Below are 23,021 nucleotides of genomic sequence, written 5' to 3'. Positions count from 1 at the left end.
CCAGCAGTAGATTAACCAAGTGTAACACTGGATAATTACAGAGACAATAGCAGTTCCGGCTGAAATAAAGACTAATGTTTCTATGGCAATAGAGGTACTTGGCACAATAATTCCTCTAAAACTTGCCGAGTTTATTTTAGGAAACAGGTATTCCCGGTTAGAACAGCAATGGAAGGCAAGATACAGCACAATAGGGAAAGGGAGCAAGTTTACATCCTCAATTAAAGCGACATCACTTCAAGCTTGTGCTCATGCAATAAAAGGCTCATGAAATGGGGATTGATATCTATCACTGCTTAGCATGTGCTCTCACACGTTTACATACACTCACGCAGAGGCTGATATCCTAGCAGAAGTGGTGGTACTTTCTATACACAGAATACTAGAATTAAGATGGTAACCGTGGTGACACTGGCTTTATTGCTTGAGGTTTGGCTTTGTCAAAAACTGTCATGGTAATTGCCTTAGGTGTAAAAGAAATATATTGAAGATAGATTTTTTTAAATTTAGTGAGTCAGTTTAAGAAATTAAAAACTAGGAAGATATGCTTTTAAATAGAACTTACGCAGTGCTACTGTATCAAAACGCAGTTGATTCTTTGCAGTGGAAGAAATTAACTTCATATGGAAAATCATAAAAAGCATGTTAATTAAAATTTTTTAAAATTGTTTTATAAAAATATACCACATCTCTTATTTTGGTGTTATCCTTTTGAAATTCAATCAGTTCTCTTACCCTATAGTAAGAACTCCATAGATTTTGCATTTAATGTCATTCAAACTCTAAACTCAACAATGTCGAATGATCTAGATTTTAATATTTGAATTCATGCCAAAACAACTCAGTGTACAAAAAACGACATTCTTAAAACAAGCAAATAATTTCTCATCTACGGCTTCTCACATTTTAAGAGCTTCCTAAAATAACCCCATGTAAGATATGGCAATATGACTCTACTGAGATTAGAGCTCTTTCCTCGACTTAAACCAGTTAGTCAACCCGACAGCAGCCTGTCACCCTCACACAGATCAGAAGTGCAAAAGTAAATACATTGCTGTGGTCCAATTTCAAAAACATGCACTAAAATAGTAAAAATCAAACAGCAGCATGAACACTGCGGCTTTTTTGTGCCTGCTTACCTCACATGCACACAAACACTAACTGAATGCAATTAACTTTTCTGTCAACTGCCTGAATAATTTGACATATGAACATGGAAAAAGAGCAAGAAAAGACCATCAGGCCCATCAAGGCCCCCTCATCCAGTAAGTGTATCCCAACTCTTACACCACTTCCTATCCATTGACTCTCCTTGCAGAGGCAAAAAAGCAGGGTGATCATCTCTTTTAGAAATCCATTCATAAATCCGAGGTTAACCAAACATCATACCCATCCACCAACTATGTCATGGACCACAAAATTGCACTAGAGAAATCTTTCTTTTCCTTCAGTTTGATAGGGTGAATAAGAGTGAAGTCTTCAGCAGGCTAGTGAAAGCATAAAAAGCAGATGAAAAACATCTAGGGTAGAGGGATATCTGGAATATTATCGAAGAAAATAACCTTGCTTACTTCAACCTTTACAACAATGCTGGTCTCTGTCCCTACCTCAGCCCCCCAGCACTGAAACCCTTATACATGCCTCAGCCACCTCCGGATCAAATACGCTAATTCTCTCCTGGTTGGTGTGCCAGCTATCCTCCACAAACTCCAATTTGTCCAAAACTCTGTTGCACATATTTTATGCTGCAGTAACTCCCAATCATCCATCACCCTGGCTTTCACTAACCTACAGTGGCTCCCTGTCCCCAGCATGTTCAATTTTAAATCTTTGTCCTTGTCTACAAATCCCTCCATGGTCTTATCCTACCTTATCACTGCAATCTTTGGGAAAGGAGCGGAGTAGCATTGTTGATAAAAGACACAATTACCACAGTAGAAAGAAGGGACTTCAGCAACAGTGATCGGGCAGTGGAAACACTCTTATGTAGAGTTAAGGATGCAAGACTCTGGTAGGAGTTGTCCATAGCCCTCCTGACAGTAGTGATGTAGTGGGGTGGGATGTATAAATATAGAGATCAGGGAAACATGTAGCAAAAACAAAGCGATTATACTGGGAGATTTTAATTTTCACATAGACTGGAACAACCAGAACAGCTCAAGTAGTAATGGCACTGAATTTCAAGAATGTATTTGGGATAGTTTTCCAGATTATATGTGTTAGAACCAACAAGGGAACAGACCATACTGGATTTAATGATGAGTAACAAAGCAAAATTAGTTAACAATCTGATAGTACAGGAGCATCTTGCAAATAGTGACAATAATATGATTGAATGTAATACAAGATTTAAGAGGGAGAAGTAAGGCAAACTTCACATGGACGGGAAATAAATTGGCCACAGCAAACTGGGCTGAACTGTTAATGGGTGACCCTACAAATAGCGGGAAGTATTCAAAGAAACATTTGCTACGATACAAAACCAGTACATTACCCACTTATGTAGTTAAGCAATCACAGATAACGAATGAGGTAAGAATCAAGCTAAAAGATAAGGCCTACACAAAAGCAAGCAGGCGGGTTTGAGAGATGCTGCTGATGAAGCCTTGCTGAGTTGTTGGTGCATCTGTAGATAGCACACTGCAGCCACGGAACGCTGGCGATGGAGTTGGTGGCTGTTTAGACTAGTGGATGAGGTGCTGATCAAACCGACACAGTTTGTTGATGAACTAATCAAATCACTGAATGCTTTCTCAAAAAATTGTGTCTACCATTTTTTTCTCAGTAAAAGTTTCCAAAAAAGGTTTTAAATAAATAAAAAATTACATATTTCATAAGCATGACTGAGTTTATCAACTGAATTATTTTTATGTTCTTTAACACCTTTATTCCAGTTTTTACTTGAAGGTCTCAGCATCTCCCAAAAGCTTGGATTTGATATTTTTGTCCACCGTTAGCTGAAAGCAAGTCCTGCAGTCTTCGCATGTGCAGTGTTCACAATTTCCCAGGATTCATCATCAGCATTTAAACTAGCCAAATGATAGAATGCTTCTCTGTCTCCAACAAAATCCATTTAATTATTTCTCAAAATTATTTGAAGGAAAGCAAATTTCAACATCTTCATTCAGGTGTGTGTGTATGGATGCATGAGTGAGAAAAGAGAAAACACATGACAGACTTTGTTGATTACACTTCTGTGGTAGCTTTAGTTGGCATCTGAGAGCGTAGTAAGCTGACAGTTAAACAGCATCTTCCTCTTAATTTATGTTCTCTTTTAAAAAGAAAATCAATTGAATTTTGAAAGCAAATCACCTCCAATTATCACCTGTGCTTTAAGTTACAAATGCTAAATATTTTAATTAAAGTCATCTGCAAGATAGATAAAAAGACAGACAGAGGGAGAGACACAGAGGTACACTTCCAAGAACCAAAAGAACCAACCAATCACAAATACCAAATGTAAGCTTTCAGAGATCTGTTAGAAAGTTACATACCAGTGCTGCCAAGCAAGGGACATCTCTTCCCAGTGTTATCACACCCATGCGCTCACTGCTGACAGATACCAGGAATCCACTATTGGGCCAAACCCCAAATTCAGTCTTTTTCGCCAAGCCACAACTCTGGCAAACCCCAGGTTCCCTCTACACAGTGATGCACATTACTCCCTCTATGCTGGCAAACACCTGCAGCCCCATCGTAGTGCGCTCAAACTCCACCCCAACCCCAGTTCTGCCAACACCTAGGACCATTCCCTAATGGTACCCAAAGCTCAGGACTGTCCCCAGCACAGGTAAAACCCCCACTCCCCCTAACTAGTCCTTCTAAATATCAGACATCTAATTCTAACTGGTACATTCTGCATACCATCTTGTTGTATAGTCTCAGCTTTAAAACTAGTAAGGGATAAAAAATATTCTAATTAAAGTCACCTGCAAGATAGGTATGTGGCTTTCATAGAATGACGGGCAGAGTTGTGGAATTCAATCCAAAGCATCACTAAAAATCCTAGAATACCATCTAATAAAAATCAGTACCTTATTAACCGAGTTAGGGGCCCTGATGTTATCTCCTACATGACCCAAACACCCTTGTTGTTATAAAAGTGCATCCTCTGGGTCACAACAAGCAATGCCACGGGAGATCCACCAGCAATACATTAAAAGCCCCATGCATAGTGAGCACTTCCTGTAAGCGCCACACATACTTCTAGCCATATTTCATCCTCCTATTCATCATGAGCAACTCCATGAGAGGCCTGCGTGTATATTTTATAAAACATTTCCAAATACAGTTCTATTAATGGTTTGTGTGATGAAAGAAAGCAAGCTGTCTTGCAGTGATGTCATTTGAGGGGGGAAACAGAGAAAATTTACTTAGAGACACACATTTCTACTTTTATTTAAAAAAGGAGCTACTCTTCACTGCTAGATACAGGTCATTCTTCAAAATCAGGTAATTCCCCATCTCGGAAAGCCAGTTCTGCAACCAGGAAATTAAGATAGATGTTTTGTCCCTTTAAGCAACTTTTCAACTGGTACATGTGATGTTCCTAAATGTCATGTCGTAAGCAAGATCACAAGTTCTTTTAACCAAAGTGGCACCAACATAACAGCCAGTCTTGTTTCCCTTCACTAATGAAAGGCTAGGGGATTAACTTACATAAAGCCTTTATTAAAATAATTCTGCAGGAGTACCCTCAGTTTGCACACGACACAGAACTATTCATATAATGTTCTGCATGCAGTTATGAACTGAGCCCAGTTGCTCATATTGGTGTGTTTAATTCGAGGGTATTCGACAATTAAACACACCAATATGAACATCTTGGTCAAACAAGGAGGGGGGTGGGGGGAACTCACAGAACCATTGTTCTTGCATGATGGTGGCTAGTGGTTTGAAGGAAGTCATCGCAGTTGGTGGTCCATCAGGAAAGATACCCAGGCAGCCCTATTGATGTTCACATTGGCAAATATCAATAAACGCTTAGTCCACAGTTATGGCAAGGACCAAGAGCTAGGGATGCACCTTCTCACCAACAGGAAAAACTGCACAGGGTCCTGCGTCCTCCAATAACAGAATGAGTGGGTACAGGGTCGGAATAAATGGGCTGCAGGGTCTGTTATAGTCGTAATAGCTTCTCGGCTTACAGAAAAGGACAGAACGAGAATGCGTGCTCAAGCTCAGAAACTAGTATCTTTTATAAAAATAACACCCACTCTGTTTAGCAACAGAAAGCTACTGCTTAGCCTATAATTATATTACAGCATGTGTTATTTTAAGAAACCACATGAACAAATTTGATTTTCACATGTTAGATAGACCAAGACCAGCACGGCTATTGAGTAGTCAATACAATGGATCGGTGACTAATATCAACCAATACATGCTTCACAGCACAATGAACCTCACCTCCTCATATTCTGTACCCTAAATTGTGCTGCCTGTCTGCTGTTTGGAAATGCTCTTTTTTTTGGAGGCTGAGTTGGCTTCCAGAAGTGGTTCAGATGCCAACAATGGCATTAGGCCTGTACAAGGGTTGTCAGAAGAATAGTCTCAAGAACAGTCTACAAACCCACAAATCACCAGTATAAGGTGCTTCACTAGTTATGAAATAACTTTACCAGGTTTCTCAAGATTTTGAGCAATCGAGGCAGGCAAGATCTGACAAGCCTAACAAACAGCTGCTGACCAGCTTCAGAGATGCAGGTTTTTATTATGCTCGAGGATGCATTGAGGTTAATCTCGAAGAGATCAGTGTTACGTGTGACACATCAGAAATCTGTCCTATTTAATGTCATAGAAATATTTCTAATATGTTTCTACTATTATTAAGGCTTGTGAGAGTATCACTTTAAATTGATTACTGTAGAGTTCATACGTCTGTGTTGAAATGGATTCATATGCCAGGCTGATGTTTAAAGGCAGCTTTACGCATCTTAATCACTTGATGCAAGATCTGGCTTGTCCCAACTATTAAAAACAAACAGCTCTGAAAGCTCAGGGGTTAAAATATGCAAGTACCGTTCACTCAGGAAACTGGGAAGTTGTTTATAGAGGCTACAAGACTAGCCAAAGATAACTGCCAGAGTTGTTGCAGCAGACAAATCACCTAGGTTCTTCTGATGGTGTTGTCTGACAGCTCCAAGCACGAAATACATTAGGCAGCTTTTTTGCCAGTTCACTGGGCATTCCTATTCTGCTGTACTGCAACCTGTGTGGAGGTGAGCATGCAAAGGTTCTGTGAGGGGTCCGACTTCAAATATCAATTTTGTACACAGCTCCTGATCCAAATTCTGTGTTATTAGCGAAATTGTCACTGACTATTTTTGTGCCCTGAGGGGTTCTAAGTTAAATGTAATTCCATGGAAACTGCTGCATTGAATATTTTCTACCATTTAATTTTATTTTCAATAAACCTATTTCATAGATCACAGGCAAAGCCACACAATCTGACAGCGTTTATTCTTCCAATATCCAAAGAATCAGAGGGCACGAGAGCGCTCATGTCATTTCGAGTAAGCAAATTACAGTAGTGGTGTATTGGTCAACCCTGGAAAATGCTAATTTATCAGACAGTACGAGTATAACATCAGTAAGTTGTGAGGGCTCAGTTGCGGGAGTGAGCTTTGATGCTGAGCTTTAAGAGAAATATTCACCACGGCATGAAAATTCCAAACAAAAGGGACGTACTGATTACACAAGCTCCAAAGGGTCAGTGCTCCCATCTCTGGTGATGGGACAGTCGACCCAATATCAGCAAATTGCTCAATATACTGTCACAAGTCAAGCAGTGAGGTGTGGATGAAAGCTACAGCATCAAGTGTGATGTGTAGCGCATGCTGGAGCAATCCACAGTGGCCCCCTCAGCAATTAGTTTGCAGAGTTTTGAGTTTTCTTCAAGGCACTAAGTTTTCAAAGTATGTTTATTCACTGAAAATATGGAAGCAGCAGCTGATTGCTAAGAAAAGTCTTTCTGGTTAGATCTCAGCGGTTAATTGTGGAAGAGGAACATAAGATCAGTTCAGACTTACCCTGGTTAGACTTCTGCTTTTTTCCATGCAGAAAGATTCTGCAACATTAGACATACCAGAGAGATGAATTATTTTGTATGAATTCCCTTGAAAAATTCAGACAAATTGCAGTCCTCAAAGTCACCTTTTAGCAGGAAGAAAAGGAGTACCACGCATAACTTTTAGGAAAAAGTATGAAAAGTAGTATCTCTCCAACACTGATCCCCACTTGCGAATGCACCAGGACATCCAGTTTCCCACCTCAGAGAGCCAAATTACAAGTATTTTTGTTCTTCTGGAGACACATCCAGAAAGAACTGGGTTGAAACTGAAAGCTACGGTTACTTGGAACCCTTGCAGCTTTTTAAAAAATTTGTTCATGGGATGTGGGCGTCGCTGGCAAGGCCAGCATTTATTGCCCATCCCTAATAGCCCTTGAGAAGGTGGTGGCGAGCCGCCTTCTTGAACCGCTGCAGTCTGTGTGGTGAAGGTACTCCCATAGTGCTGTTGGGTAGGGAGTTCCAGGATTTTGACCCAGCGACGATGAAGGAACAGCGATATATTTCCATGTCGGGATGGTGTGTGACTTGGAGGGGAACGTGCAGGTGGTGTTGCTCCAATGTGCCTGCTACCCTTGTCTTTCTAGGTGGCAGAGGTCGCAGGTCTGGGAGGTGCTGTCAAAGCAGCCTTGGCGAGTTGCTGCAGTGCATCCTGTGGATGGTACACACTGCAGCCACGGTGTGCGGTGGTGAAGGGAGTGAATGTTTAGGGTGGTGGATGGGGTGCCAATCTAGCGGGCTGCTTTATCCTGGATGGCGTCAAGCTTCTTGAGTGTTGTTGCAGCTACAACAGTTTCAGGTTAATGGCGATCCCTAGGATGTTGATGGCAGGGGATTCGGTGATGGTAATGCCATTGAATGTCACGGGGAGGTGGTCAGACTTTCTCTTGTTGGAGATGGTCATTGCCTGGCACTTGTGTGGCACAAATGTTACTTGCCTCTTATCAGCCCAAGCCTGGATGCTGTCCAGGTCTTGCTGCATACGGGTATGAACTGCTTCATTATCTGAGGAATTGCAAATGGAACTAAACACTTCAATCATCAGTGAACATTTTAGGTTATTAAGCATCACTTCATAGTCAAAAGTGGCACAATAAGAACTTATGAACAGGAGTAAGCCATTTAGCCCCTCAAGCCTGTTCTGCCATTCAATGAGATCATGGCTGATCTGTGACCTAACTCTGTATGCCCATATCCCTTAATACCTTTAGTTAACAAAAATCTATCAATCTCAGATTTAAAATTAACAATTGAGCTAGCGTCTACTGTCGTTTGCAGAAGAGAGCTCCAAACTTCAATCACTCTTTGCGTGTAGAAGTGTTTCCTAACTTCACTCCTGAAAGTCCAGGCTCTATTTTTTAGGCTACGTCCCCGAGTCTTAGACTCCCCAACCAGCAGAAATAGTTTCTCCCTTTCTACCCTACTGGTTCCCCTTAATAGCTTGAAAACTTTGATCAAACCACCCCTTAATCTTCTAAATTCCAGGGAATACAACCCTAGTTTGTGTAAACCCTCCTTGTAATTTAACCCTTAGAGTCCAGGTATCATTCTAGTAAATCTACGCTGCACTCCCTCCAAGGCCAATATATCCTTCCTTAGGTGCGGTGCCCAGAACCGAACACAGTACTCCAGGTGTGAGCTAACCAGGGCTTTGTATAGATGTAGCATAACTTCGAACCCCCTTGAATTCTCGTCCCCTAGATATAAAGGCCAGCATTCCAGTAGCTGGAATAAGTAAGGGTGCCACAAGAGCAGTAAATTGCAAGTATTAGAACACTGCCAAAGATGAACTGTTAAACAGGAAGAAAGTTAAGCTATAAAAATGTATTGCATGCTATAGCCTGAAAACACCAAGACTAAATAGGGATTTTAACACAATGGTCGATGAAAGATTTATCCAAGCTTAACTCTCCTAATAAACATGGTAGTTAGCAACCTTTTTTTCCCACTATAGTGAAAGTTGTAAGTAGATTAGAGGATCGCTGGCTAATCCAACTACATCACTCAGCTAATTCTCAAGAATCATAGCAAAACAGCAAGTCATTCAGCAGTACAAGAACAGCAGGGGGCGCAGGGCGCTCAAAGCTGAGACAGGTACCTGCTGATGTGGCAGGATGTTTCTATTCCAGTAATGCCTGAACACACACAGGCACCGGAATTTATCAGTTTTGAAAAATATATAATGAACCACTGCCTCCAGGCATTTCTTTGGGGGGGGGGGGGGGGGGGGGGGGAGAAGGGAAACAAGCAGGAAAAGAGCAGGGGCGAGAGAGGAGAGGAGAGGAGAGGGAGAAAAAGAGAGGGGAGCGAGAAAGGAATGGGAAAAGAGGGGAGAACGAGAAAAGAGAGAAGCAAGATTACAGAAGAGAAAGAAAAGAACAGCTAGCATGGAAAAAAGTCCTATAGCCGTTCAACTCTACCTATCTGTCTGACCAGGACAGTCCAAGCCAAAGAATTTTTTGGAGGATATTTAAATATCAATGCAGTATTACAAATACAAAAATAACACCAATTTAATTTTAATTCCTTCTGATTGATACGAGTCAATGATAAGTTTATTAATGCAGAAAACCAACCAGGCAAGAATCTCAGATTTATCATAGTTAAATTTTGGGCAGTTTTGGGCACTGAACCCTAGAAAAGATATATTGGCCTTGGAGGGTGGCACGGCGTGGAATCGCCAGAATACCAGGACTTAAAAGGGATAAATTATGAGGATAGGTTGCGTAACCTTCATAGAATCATGCAGCACAGGTGGAGGCCACTCGGCCCACTGAGCCTATGCCTGCTCTTTGAAAGAGGGTGCATAGATTTAAGGTGAGAGGGGAGAGATACAAAAGGGTCCAGAGGGGCAATTTTTTCACTCAAAGGGTGGTGAGTGTCTGGAACGAGCTGCCAGAGGCAGTAGTAGAGACGGGTACAATTTTGTCTTTTAAAAAGCATTTGGACAGTTACATGGGTAAGATGGGTATAGAGGGATATGGGCCAAATGCAGGCAACTGGGACTAGCGTAGTGGTATAAACTGGGCGACATGGACATGTTGGGCCGAAGGGCCTGTTTCCATGTTGTAAACTTCTATGATTCTAATTAGTCCCATTCCCCTGCCCTTTGTTAATTATATCTTTTTTTAAAAAAAAGATACAATTAACACCCTTTCCCCATGGCCCTGCAAATTTTCCCCCTTCAAGTATTTATCCAATTCCCTTTTGAAAGTTATTATTGAATTTGGTTCCATCACCCTTTCAGGCAGTGCATTCCAGGTCATCATAACTTGTTGCGTAAAAAAAATTCTCATCTCGCCTCTTTTTTTGCCAATTACCTTAAATAAACTTGGCTGGTATTCCCTTGAGTTTCAGACGGTTGAGGGGTGATCTAATCAAGGTGTTTAAAACGATGAAGACATTTGATACGTTAGATACAGAGAAACTATTTCCTCAGGTGGGAGTATCTAGAACAAGGGGGCATAATCTTAAAATTGGAACCAGGCCATTTAAGAGTGAAATCAGGAAGGACCTTTTCACACAAAAGGTAGTGAAAAAATGGAACCCTCTCCACCAAAAGGCTAAAGATGGTGGGTCAATTGAAATTTTCAAGACTGAGATTGACAAATTTTTATTAGGTAAGAATATCAAGGGATAGGGATCAAAAGTAGGTAAATGGAGTTGAGGTACAGATCAGCCATGATTGAATAAAATGGTGGAACATGCTTGAGGGGCTGAATGGCCTAGCCGTGTTTCTATATTGCTAATTAGCTCTACACTAATAGAAAAAACACATCACTAGCTCAAAAGGGAAGGTCTTAAGACAATCAGCTGCAAAAAATAAGATATATTCTGCCTTATGAAAATAAAATGCATTGAATAATGAATGACATTTCCCACTAATGCTATAATTTTCTAACAAGAAGCAATCCATAGCAATTACAGCACAGTAATTCATGTTTGCTATTGATTGTATGTGTTACTAAGAATAGGATAACAGCTTAAAATTTACATTAATATAATGAAAGCAGGAAGATCTCTCTTTTTGGGGGGATGGGAGAAAAAACGAGGGAAAATAACTCAGCAAAGGCACGTTGGCAAGATCAAACTCGTCTTACCTGTCAGTACAGCTTTTGCAGAAGGATCCGCCAAGTCTTGAGCAGTCTTTCCATCAGTGTTCCGAATGTTGGGATCAGCTCCGTGCTGCAGGAGAACTGTACATGGAAAACAGAAGCAGTATCTCATCTCAGGGACACAAACACTGCTAACTGGTACGGCTCTTCTAGGCATTGTGAATGAATAATAATACATTGCACAAAATTTGCACTGCAGCAAAAAGCTTACTGTAGTCAGAGAAACAAATCAAAGAACGATCATATGGGATATGACCTTGATGATATAAAACATCCATGGACATACTGCATTGTCCGAGTTTTGAGAAGCAGTGTTCTAGCAGCAAATGCACCTGCCAGCACTCGTGAAACATTTTCAGTTTTACCATGTTCTGCCTTTAACTCAGCGACCCAACATAGAACTGCTGTCCTACGTTTATGCGACAATACGGACAGGCTGAAATCCTTCCACGGCTTACTACTTACATAAAACAAACCTCGCAACGCATTGGCAGCATTCCAACAAAATTTAATGGATGGGCTAATATCCTTATAGCCTGCAGTCATCTAGTTAAATGGTAACTGGCATAAACAATAGTCAGTATTACAATAATGCAGTGAATGGGCACCTAAAGACTTAAATCCCTGTTCAAAAACATTCAATTTAGGATTCAGTCTCATTCACAGATGTTAGATGCATAGATGTTGTTTTTGGGATGCAGTTTTGTTTTGAAGATCAAAAATGTTCATTTTTTAAATTAAATTCTGGAAACCCTAACATTACAAACTCCTTTAAGTTGTTGGATTTGTTTTAGTGTTCCATACATTCATTACTATCCACCCCACATAAGTACCTAAGTTTGACTTTTCCCAACTTACATTCTACATCATAAAAATTACAAAGTTGAACAAATTATTGCAGTTAACCAGTTATTCTATTGCCAGATGACTAGATGTCATAGAAGACACCATTATTACTAATCCAGTGTCAAAATGCTTTACAATTTTGAAATTTCCACTGAGATCAGACAGGATTTCTCTTGTCCAAAGAGGACAAACTCAATTTCTTTCGGCTTTCATCATTTGTGCCTTTCAAGGGAAATATCCTTCCAAGTATTAATACATAGTACCCCAACTGGAATCTGAACTACACCTTATACAGCAACAATACAAACTCTTGATTTGCACTTTACCCCTCTGTTAATGCAATCCACTATCTTAACTGACTTTTTAAAAAAAAACTACAGCTAAACACTAACAGACAGAAATACAAAATATACGTCAGCCTACACAGGAATTTTTCTTTGCAGACAGGCTAAATAAGTTCAACAGAAGTGATAGATGGATTTCCAAACTGATGAGCACTTTTTAAAACTCACATTGTTGTTGAGGTAGTACTAATGTTGCATTTATATTGTAGAACCACTTCGAATGCCAATCTCAAGTTTTCTACACTATAGAAATATTTAATTTTCGTTATAGGTCAATGTCTAAAAAGCATTGGATCAAAATTTAAACAATTCATGCACAACTTTCATTTACCAGGTTGCTTTATGCCCCCCTTATATCATGGAACCCAGCTGCTTTAATGCTGAATTTGTTGTTTAGGTTTTGTTTTATTACACTGTAGAGTAGGCAACAGACAGAACTGTCCACAAAGTGGTTTTCAAAAGCCACATTGACAATAATCATTCATGGTGGAACCTTCCCCAATGTTGGGAGGTGGGGGGGGGGGGGGGGGGAAAGAGAAGAGAGGGGGGATAAATGTGCACAGGCCAGGAACTGCAAAATCAAAATGTTTTCTTGTACGGCTGGGTTGAGAAAGCACCTTGTCATGGTCAGCATCAGCCCCAATGGAAGTGCCACCAGAAGCAGACATCAACCTTTGCTGCACTTTGCCATGGGAGCCACCGAGTGAAAGTTCCTCCGATGACAATGAATCATTTATACTATAGGGCTCTCTCCAATGGTAAAAGTGTCTTTGGAAGCAATGGTAAGGGGGGCATTAAAATCACTGTTCCTGGATGAATTACAACTTCCTTCAGCTGAACGTCGGGAAGACCAAAACCATGATTTTTAATGCTTGCCACAAATTCGACTCCATCCCCCTTCTAGCCTCTTGCTGCAGTTCAATAAGACCGTGCATGACCATGGTGTGCTGTTCAACCCCAGGATGAGTTTCAAATCCCATATTCTCTTCATTACCCAGACCACTTATTTTCACCCCTGCAATATTGTCAATCTCTGCCCCTACCTTAGCTCCTCAGCTGCTGAAAGATGTCTCCATGCTTCTTTCACCTGCAGACTCCAATTACTCCAATGCCTTCCATGCTGGCCTTTTTTGCTCACAATCCATAAACTCCAACTTGTCCATCACGAAGTCCCATTCATCCATCATTCCCATCCTTTGGACCTACACTCGCTCCTTGTCCCCAATGCATTAAATCTAATATCTTCATCCCAGTCCTCAAATCTCTCCATGGCCTTGCTCCATCCTACCTCTAACTTACTTGGCCTCCCGCACCCATTGGTCTTCTGTCTATGGTCTCCAGTGGATCCCATCCTCCCTCTGTGCCACCACTGGTAACAGAGCATTCAGCCTCCTAGGAACTGCTCTCCCTCCCGAGGCCATCTCTCCTTTATTAAAACAAATTGTTTTTTTTAAAGACACTACACAAATATTGTTTGTAACTGTGTTCTTTTATTAAAAAAAAATTGTTCTTGAGATGTGGGTAACACCGGCAAGACAGTGTTTATTGCCCATCCCTAGGTACCCTGAGGGTACTAAAGTCAACTACATATTGTGGGACTAGGGTCACGTGTATGCCAGACCGGGTAGGGGTGGCAGGTTCCCTACCCTTAAGGGCATTAGTGAACCAGTTGGGTTTTTACAATGATCAGGTAGGTTTCATGGTCATCATTCTAGTGCTAGCCCATAAATTAGCAGATTTACTGAATTCACCACCTCAGCATTGCTAGTCCAGTATAACCACTGGGCTACCATACCCTTGTCTACTATGTTAAAGGCACTAGCAGCCATTTTTGCCAAGGCCATTTTCTTGCTCAGTGGCTGGGAATGGTCGAGGATAGAACAGAGAATGAAATGTTGCCTTCCAAATTCTACCAGGCAGCTGTGAAGAGCCAACTGTTCACCCTGCCACAGCCAAAACTGTGGTCCACTGGCAAACATTTATCTTGCTGTCAGAGATGCAGGCTAACTATCTTCTCTGATGCTATGCACTGCCTCCAATGTTAAATCGTGCCACCTTGTTTATTTCCATCAGCAAACAAAGTGGTTAACTAAATAGGGTACGAGGCAACTTACTAGAATAAATCCATTCACTAAATACAACCATAACTTTGTCTACTAGTCTAAACTGCACTTGCACTTATTTGTAGACAGCTGTCTCTATAATTAATGGATATGCATTTCCACCAACTGTAGCAGTGATAAACCAGCATCTGCAGTGAAACATAAAATCCTTTAGAAATGCAAAGGAGGTGGTCACATAATACTACAAACTAGTCATCTCTCCCATCGAGAGTCATAACCAGTATTGAATCAAGTCTTCTATGCATAAACTCCAGAAGTTTTGAAACTTTGTTCTTTAAGATATAAGTATAAAAAGTTAAAAAGAAAAGCACTCGCTGGAACTATTACCGTCCCTCACCATATAAACTCATTTATGCAGGTGACTGTGTAGGATTCTGAGACACCAACACATGCAAACTGGCTCCTGACGCTTACACAACTAAACATGAGCCCCTTGCCCCAATGGCACAATTGTAAACCCAGTTTTCTGCAAGTCTACGAAGCTGGATTTAGTATAAATGTGGGAAACCAATGCATCTACACCAGTCTTCTGTAATTCAATCTCAACAAACACCAGTATAAAAGCAGCTTTAAATTATATAACCTAAAGGTTCTTTATAACCTAGCGGTTTTCTTTTTTTTCATATGTTGGCATTTCTCACTTCAATTGCTACTTATCTACTACCCCTTTCACTTTCATATTTCTTTTTACCAGAACCTTGTTCTTTAGTGTGGGATTTACACTGCTAGAGTAGGACCGATATGGACAGAATTAGAACCTAGTCAAAAAAAAAGTAAAAAGGGGCAAGGAAATTTAAAATTGAATAACAAAAATAATGTAAGGATAGCTCAGCAGGACAGGCGCCCAAGCTTACAGGAAGTTAATATTGGGTCCAGTAAATGGACAATGAAGAGTATGACACATTTGCAGGAACTCATCAAAGCTGATTTGGGGGGGTGGGGGCGGTGATTGTAAATACTGCGTGGAACGACTGAAGAGCAATACTGCACGTAATCTGGAACATGAAGATTTGTGTGGGGATTCATTAAAAATGAGTAGATAGTAATCAGGGTTGATTGAAATAGGATTTGTCAATCAGATGAAATCACCTGAGGTTGGTATGATCCAAAGAGAACATTCTGAAGCTGGAAGCTAGAAGCTAGACCGCACCATTTCGAGAGAATATCAAGTACCAAAACAGCACTGGAAAAGCCCTGCACTTAGCCCAACCACCGCCATTCAGCCAGAAAGGAACATGTGGGGCGACAAGGAGGAAACATGCTTTTTACTTTGATCTCTGCCATTAGTGTGAATGTCCAGGTTTCATTGTATAAAAGCGCTAAACTTCAACCAGATAATAATCATAAGGTATTTCCCCTCATCTAGACCAGGGACAGCGAGACCAATTAATCTTCTGCCTTCTTCGCTAGCAGTCTTGTGGACACCACTCAGAGCTCGTCTTGCTGAACTGCAACGTAAACATTTAAGCAGCCTTAGGGAAGAAACTGATCTTAAAGCAGCTAAGTAGTTCAAATAGGCACTATATTATTTTCAAACGGCTGGAAATCAAGCCCATCAAACTAGCTGCTACCTTTGTCTACATAAGCAACCAACCTGCTATCAGCTGAGGGAACCCAGGTGAAGCACTGATTATTTACATATCAGTATGATCCAACAGCCGCCTCCTTCCCTGTTACCTTGCCACCCAAGTTACAATTAACTTTAAAGAAACACTGTACTGGCTGGGCTGTTGTGCAGTGCTTTGGAAGTAGTAAAATCTAGGAATTGTGCTCAGTGCTTAGCCTCCTACTCAATTGAATTGCTGATCTCGGCCACGCTACTTAGGAGAGCTACCAAGGAGATGAGTTGCTTCCACAGAGGGAAGGAGGGAAAACTCTTGCAAGTCATCAGTGGACATCTCTCATACACCTCCAAGCCATCAGCCCAAATGTCACATCGGTAAAACAGCTTTCTTACTGGCCTTCTCACTCACACTTGACGCATATGGTTTGGAAGACCTGAATAGGAGGAAGAGAACTAGGAAAAGCAAAGGAGGCACACGTACCCTGATCATTGAGTGAAGGCAGATGAACATCATTTTCATTCTCAAAAGTGTGTGACATTACATTATAGTGTTTGGTAAACTTTTTCTTTCTTGTAAAGCAAATATTAGGGAAAACATCACTCCCATTGAGTAGAATTTCTTTTAAAATTTGCCCAAACTAAATCTTAGTTCCCACAATTTGCCTGAATCTCAAAGAGGAATAAAGCACATCCTTTAGTAAAGTTGAGAACAGGTCAATGTGATATGGAAGAGCTGCAGCAATACAGAGGATCAAATGCAAGTACTCAGTAAATTAATGGGACTCAAGGCGGATAAATCCCCTGGACCTGATGGCTTACATCCCAGGGTCTTGAGGGAAGTGGCAGTAGGGATTTGTGGATGCTTTGGTAATAATTTTCCAAAATTCTCTGGACTCGGCAAAGGTCCCGGCAGATTGGAAAACTGCTAATGTAACACCCTTATTTAAAAAGGGTAGTAGGCAGAAGGCTGGAAATTATAGACCAGTTAGCCTAACATCTGTGGTGGGTAAAATTTTGGAGTCTATTATTAAGGAGACAGTAGCGGAACATTTGGATAAACATAATTTAATAGGACCAAGTTAGCATGGCTTTACGAAGGGGAAGTCATGTCTGACAAATTTGCTTGAGTTCTTTGAGGACATAACGTACAGGGTGGATAAAGGGGAACCGGTGGACGTAGTGTATTTAGACTTCCAGAAGGCATTCGACAAGGTGCCACATAAAAGATTATTGCTCAAGATAAAGAATCACGAGATTGGGGGTAATATTCTGGCATGGGTGGAGGATTGGTTATCTAACAGGAAGCAGAGAGTTGGGATAAATGGTTCATTCTCGGACTGGCAACCAGTAACCAGTGGTGTTCCGCAGGGGTCGGTGCTGGGTCCCCAACTCTTTACAATCTATATTAACGATTTGGAGGAGGGGACCGAGTGTAACATATCAAAGTTTGCAGATGATACAAAGATGGGAGGGAAAGTAGAGAGTGAGGAGGACATAAAAAACCTACAAGGGGATATAGACAGGCTGGGTGAGTGGGCGGAGATTTGGCAGATGCAATACAATATTGGAAAATGTGAGGTTATGCACTTTGGCAGGAAAAATCAGAGAGCAAGTTATTTTCTTAATGGCGAGAGACTGGAAAGTACTGCAGTACAAAGGGATCTGGGGGTCCTAGTGCAAGAAAATCAAAAGGTTAGTATGCAGGTGATCAAGAAGGCCAACGGAATGTTGGCTTTTATTGCTAGGGATATAGAATATAAAAACAGGGAGGTATTGCTGCAGTTAAACAAGGTATTGGTGAGACCGCACCTGGAATACTGCATACAGTTTTGGTCTCCATACTTAAGACATACTTGCTCTCGAGGCAGTACAAAGAAGGTTCACTCGGTTAATCCCGAGGATGAGGGGGCGGACATATGAGGAGAGGTTGAGTAGATTGGGACTCTACTCATTGGAGTTCAGAAGAATGAGAGGCGATCTTATTGAAACATATAAGATTGTGAAGGGGCTTGATCGGGTGGATGCGATAAGGATGTTCCCAAGGATGGGTGAAACTAGAACTAGGGGGCATAATCTTAGAATAAGGGGCTGCTCTTTCAAAACTGAGATGAGGAGAAACTTCTTCACTCAGAGGGTAGTAGGTCTGTGGAATTTGCTGCCCCAGGAAGCTGTGGAAGCTACATCATTAAATAAATTTAAAACAGAAATAGACAGTTTCCTAGAAGTAAAGGGAATTAGGGGTTACGGGGAGCGGGCAGGAAATTGGACATGAATTTAGATTTGAGGTTAGGATCAGATCAGCCATGATCTTATTGAATGGCGGAGCAGGCTCGAGGGGCCGATTGGCCTACTCCTGCTCCTATTTCTTATGTTCTTATGTAAAGCAGAAAAAGAGCAAGACTGGTGATGGAGGACTAAGCACTAAAAATGTATTTTTACCTTCTCTCATTCATGGCATCATTGGGCTCTGGTTGACCACTGTAGACATAACCTCTACCAGTTCAACTGCACAAATGTACTGTATGGGTGCTGCAATATAGCTGCGCTACTTTTTCCCTCGAAACTTGATGCATCACTAAGCTGCTTCCATTAGCTTTTCAGTAAATTCAGCATATATGTTGAATCAAACACTGTTGCTCCTCATCACTTTAACATAGGATTGAGGAAGGAAAAACTTTTTGTAACATTATGAAAGAAGTATTTCACTAATGGGGCATTTGATAGGGCCATTACATTCTAAGAACATGACATGCTTTGATATTTTTCAAATCTAAAATGCACAACCTTAATCTAACAGGATACAGACGCTTCAATTCTGTGGGACAGCAAGTTAAGGTTTATTTTACAGAATTAATATTATTCACTTTCAACACAAACTGAGTGGCAGATCAGACATCGACTGGCCTTTTCATCCACACAGGATTCTCCTTCATGAGCAGTAAATCAAACATCTCCGTATTGCTAGCTTTTCAGAAACAGTGCTGGATATTTCTTTTAAGGTGAGCACTCAGCCCTTTTGAGGACCTTGAAGCAAAGAAAATGACAAAATTATTTAACGTCTCAACGATATGTTACCCATTTCCTTCAGACATTAACATTTGTCATTCTCCATGGTTCACAACAGAGATTTTCTTCAAAAAAACAAATCCAGATTTGAAATTATTAAAAATTGCAGTCAGATAACCTGCAGCAGCTTTAGTCGTCTTCATTCTTTAAGGGTAATTCAACCCCCACATACAAATATGCAGCCCTCCAAACTAATGGGAGAACAGAGTGGCAGGAACTACCTGGACTGTTCTATAAGAGTTTGGTGCTGCACATCTTCAAGGTCTAGAACCAGTAATCGATATTCTGGATGTACCACCTATATTATATGCAGTATGCATTGTGGTCATATCACACAGGAATTCAAATGTATTGTGGACTGTACAATCTGACAAGCCTGTCAGGAACTAATAGAAATTAACCCACGTCCTCCCCAATATTAAAGACAGTCAACAGGGGTGTTGGCAAAGCAGAACTCAGAAAATGGTGGCCACAGCTAGATCCAGGACAAAACATCGAGCTACAAGTGTTTTATAACCATACAACATTATGGATCAGAAATGGGCCTACTGGCCCAAGAATTCCACGCCGATATTTTTCTTCACAAGCCACCTGGTCTAATCCCACTCTCCTGTTCACATCCCAAAACCTTTAAAATCCCTCTTTTCAAGCATCCATCTGTGTCCCTTTGAAAAGAATTTATGGACTCTGCTTCAACGTATTTTGGTAGTACAAAATTCATCAAACCACCCACTGCATGAAGAATGCATTTCTAAGTTCACCTTGAATATTATGTGCCTTATCATTAACATTTCAATCCATGGAAACAATTAGCAATATCTGTGTCATCATCTTTATAATCTTGAAGACCTCTATCAAGTCACCCATAACCTTCTCAGCTCTAATGTAAGGAATCTTACAACACCAGGTTATAGTCCAACAATTTTATTTTAAAATCACAAGCTTTCGGAGATTATCTCCTTCGTCAGGTGAGTAGTGAATGAGAGGTTCTCAAATCGCTATTCTCAGCTCCAGTGAGAAAAACCCCAAGTTTTCCTTGACATTCTCCGAGGGGGTTGGTCAACACCTGTCAAGTCATAATATCCCCTTGCATCAAATGGCTTGTATTGAGCAGTAGATGTTTTGATGGCCTACGATCGGGGGTAACAGCAGCGGAGGCCAGTACCGGTGCTGCCATACATAACACAGTAAACCCTCACAATCAAACGCAAGGCAAAATTGGATGCGCCTGTTTTTCTATATGGGTAAATGCAGGTGGCACATTAGTTAAGGTGTCGCTGAAGCACTCAAGTTCTTCTTTTGAAGTGTTGTATCTCAACGCATCCTGATGTTGAGATATGATATACAAAGCACCAATGTTTGAGGGTTCAAATGAGATCCACTTGTCCTGCAAACAGGTACTGAAGATTCAACAGACACTGCAATAATTACTGTGGCACTGATACAGCCAATAATGATGCAAATGATGAGGTACCAATCAAGGCTCCCATACAGGAAGACTGGTTCAGTGCAGCAACCCTAGGTGTTTGCACCATTATGGTGCAGTGCTTCACTGCTGCAAGTCTCAGTTTTAGAATGAGAGGTGGAGGCTGTGCAAGTTCTCGAAGATCCAAATACCTTTCCTCTATGAATGGACCAATCCTATAGTGCCCTCCTGTGACTTGACAGGAACTGCTGGATTGATCTATTCCTAGAGATGAAGAATTCCATGACACATATAGAAAATTGCATAATTTCTCTGACCTAAGCAGATGTCATGATGCTCTTCAAATAATACACAAACACTGAGCTATCCATCTCTCCAACTCAGTCTTGTAACACAAAAGACCACAGTTGGAAGTGAGATGGTGTTCACATGGAGAAGCAGCACCAGTAGTAGGAGCCTATAAATTCAACTGTTTTGATTCTGTAGCCAAGGGAACCAGGTTCTTCTCTCAGAAGTAACAATTTAAATTTCAGTTATATCTGCAAAACAAATCTGGTAAAGTTAACCTGCTGATTGTCTCTTGGGCTGGTCCAGGCTTGTAAATGCAGTCCACCTGGTTACAAAGCAGACCCTAAAGATTTTTATTCTGAAGACTAAAGAAAGACGACTTATAATGTTCCAGGTCAAGCCAGAGGGTTGAACGCTTCTCGAAAACCTACTTTTAAAATATTTATTGTCAAGACGTAGGAGTTGCTAGCAAGGCCAGCATTTATTGCCATCCCAAAATGTTCTGAGGTGGTGATGGTGGTAGCGATTCAATACAACTGAGTGGCTTGCTAGATCACTTCAGAGGGGAATTAACAGTCAACCACAATGGTGTGGGACTGGAATCACATATTGAGTATGGAAGGCAGATTTTTCTCCCCACAGGACATTAGCGAACCAGTTGGGTTTTTAGGACAATGCAACAGCTTCATGGTCAGTTTTACCGATACCGGCTCTTTATTTCCAGATTTTTTGGACTGAATTAAAATTTTCAAACTGCCACTGGCAGGACAGCAGTGGGAGTGCTACAAATGGCCTTGGTGTCCCTACTTCTCATCACTATCTTGTAAGCCTTGCTAGAAAGTGTATTGTTAACATTAAATGAGCACGGTTCAGGCTCAACTGCACCGCTTCCTACAGTTGAAAAGCTTACCATCCCTGGAAAGCAAGTTACCAAAGTTTCACTAGGTGCAACAAATAGAAGTCTCTGTGGGAGCAAAAATGAAGAACGACAATGTCTCCTACAAAGTGGGAATTTAAAAACTTCATACAGATGGGAGCACATATATAGCAACCACCTGCATTTTATGAGGAATTTCAGCCTTTTGGCCCTGGGTCCATATTATCAGGTTAAAATCAGTGTGGATTTAAACTTCCTGTGCTATTTGCAAGTTGCCTCATGAGATAGTGCAGCTCAACAGGAATGCACATGCTCTCTACCGGCTCCTGCGCAAGCAGGGTTGGAATCGGCAGGTAGAACTAATGGAGTATGACAATATTCAGTACAGTGCAAACTCAGTCCATCACACTGGCCAGTATGAATTCACAATAACAACTTTCTTCCAGCTTAAGAGTGAGCACTTTTACAGACAGTGGAAAACATAAATTGAAATGCTCATTAGAGCGACAATGTGCTTAGATTAGGGCTCACACTTTTATAAATGTTATACAGTCTCGTGTGTACTAAAGTTTAACACAAAAATATGGATCCTGAAATTATGCTGTAGGGCTACCAGCGTAGGAGTGCTTAGCGCGTTCACCTGAAACCCCGTTCTCTGACATTAACTCATACTTTAAACCCGTTAGCACTTTGCTTTTGTACATTGGCATCCCACAGCATAATTGTAGCTCCTTAGAATTCTAATGGGATTCTAAAATGACAAAAGACATGTAATTACGAAGCACTTCGTCACATCTCTCAGAAATCACCCAAAACATTTCACATAGAATGGATTACTTATGAAATGGGGTGACTGTTGTGCAGACAAATGCAGCAGCCAATTTGACTTGGCAAAATCACACAAACAATTGGATTAAAGACTAGTTAATCTGTTTTTGGCAGTGTTGGTTGAAGGAGGATTGTTGTCCAGGAGAACTCCCTGCTCTTCTTGAAATAATGCCATGGGATCTTTAACATCCAAAGAAAAGAACCTCTGACAATGCAACACTTCCCCAGTACTGCCCTGGGGTGCTAGAGCACAGGCCCAAATCCGGGAGTTGCACTTGAACCCACAGCCTTCTAACTCAGGTGACAGCGGTACCATCTGAGCCAAACAGACAGAACACAAATGACAATTCCTACCAGGCAACTATTGATTTTAAAATCTTATGTTTTTGGCCCCAATTAAACAAAATTATGTAATCACAGGTACATTGACACCAACAGGAAGGGAGGTACCATACTGATGAAGAAACTAACTTAT

The 23,021-nt window shown here is 41.0% G+C and overlaps 1 protein-coding gene across 3 annotated transcripts in view; it reads right to left on the bottom strand.

The window, feature by feature from the left end:
* Nucleotides 1–23,021, bottom strand: part of tnksa (tankyrase, TRF1-interacting ankyrin-related ADP-ribose polymerase a) — a 144,351-nt gene that overhangs the window by 83,444 nt on the left and 37,886 nt on the right. For all 3 annotated transcript variants that reach the window (XM_067983374.1, XM_067983376.1, XM_067983375.1), the window contains exon 3: nucleotides 11,170–11,265. In XM_067983374.1, the coding sequence (XP_067839475.1) occupies nucleotides 11,170–11,265 (96 nt within the window). The remainder of the gene's footprint in view (nucleotides 1–11,169; nucleotides 11,266–23,021) is intronic.

The sequence above is a fragment of the Heptranchias perlo genome, chromosome 4 (genome assembly GCF_035084215.1).
Source record: "Heptranchias perlo isolate sHepPer1 chromosome 4, sHepPer1.hap1, whole genome shotgun sequence".
NCBI lineage: Eukaryota > Metazoa > Chordata > Chondrichthyes > Hexanchiformes > Hexanchidae > Heptranchias > Heptranchias perlo.
The sequence above is the reverse complement of the archived record's forward strand: the minus strand, read 5'-3'. Positions and strand labels throughout refer to the sequence as shown.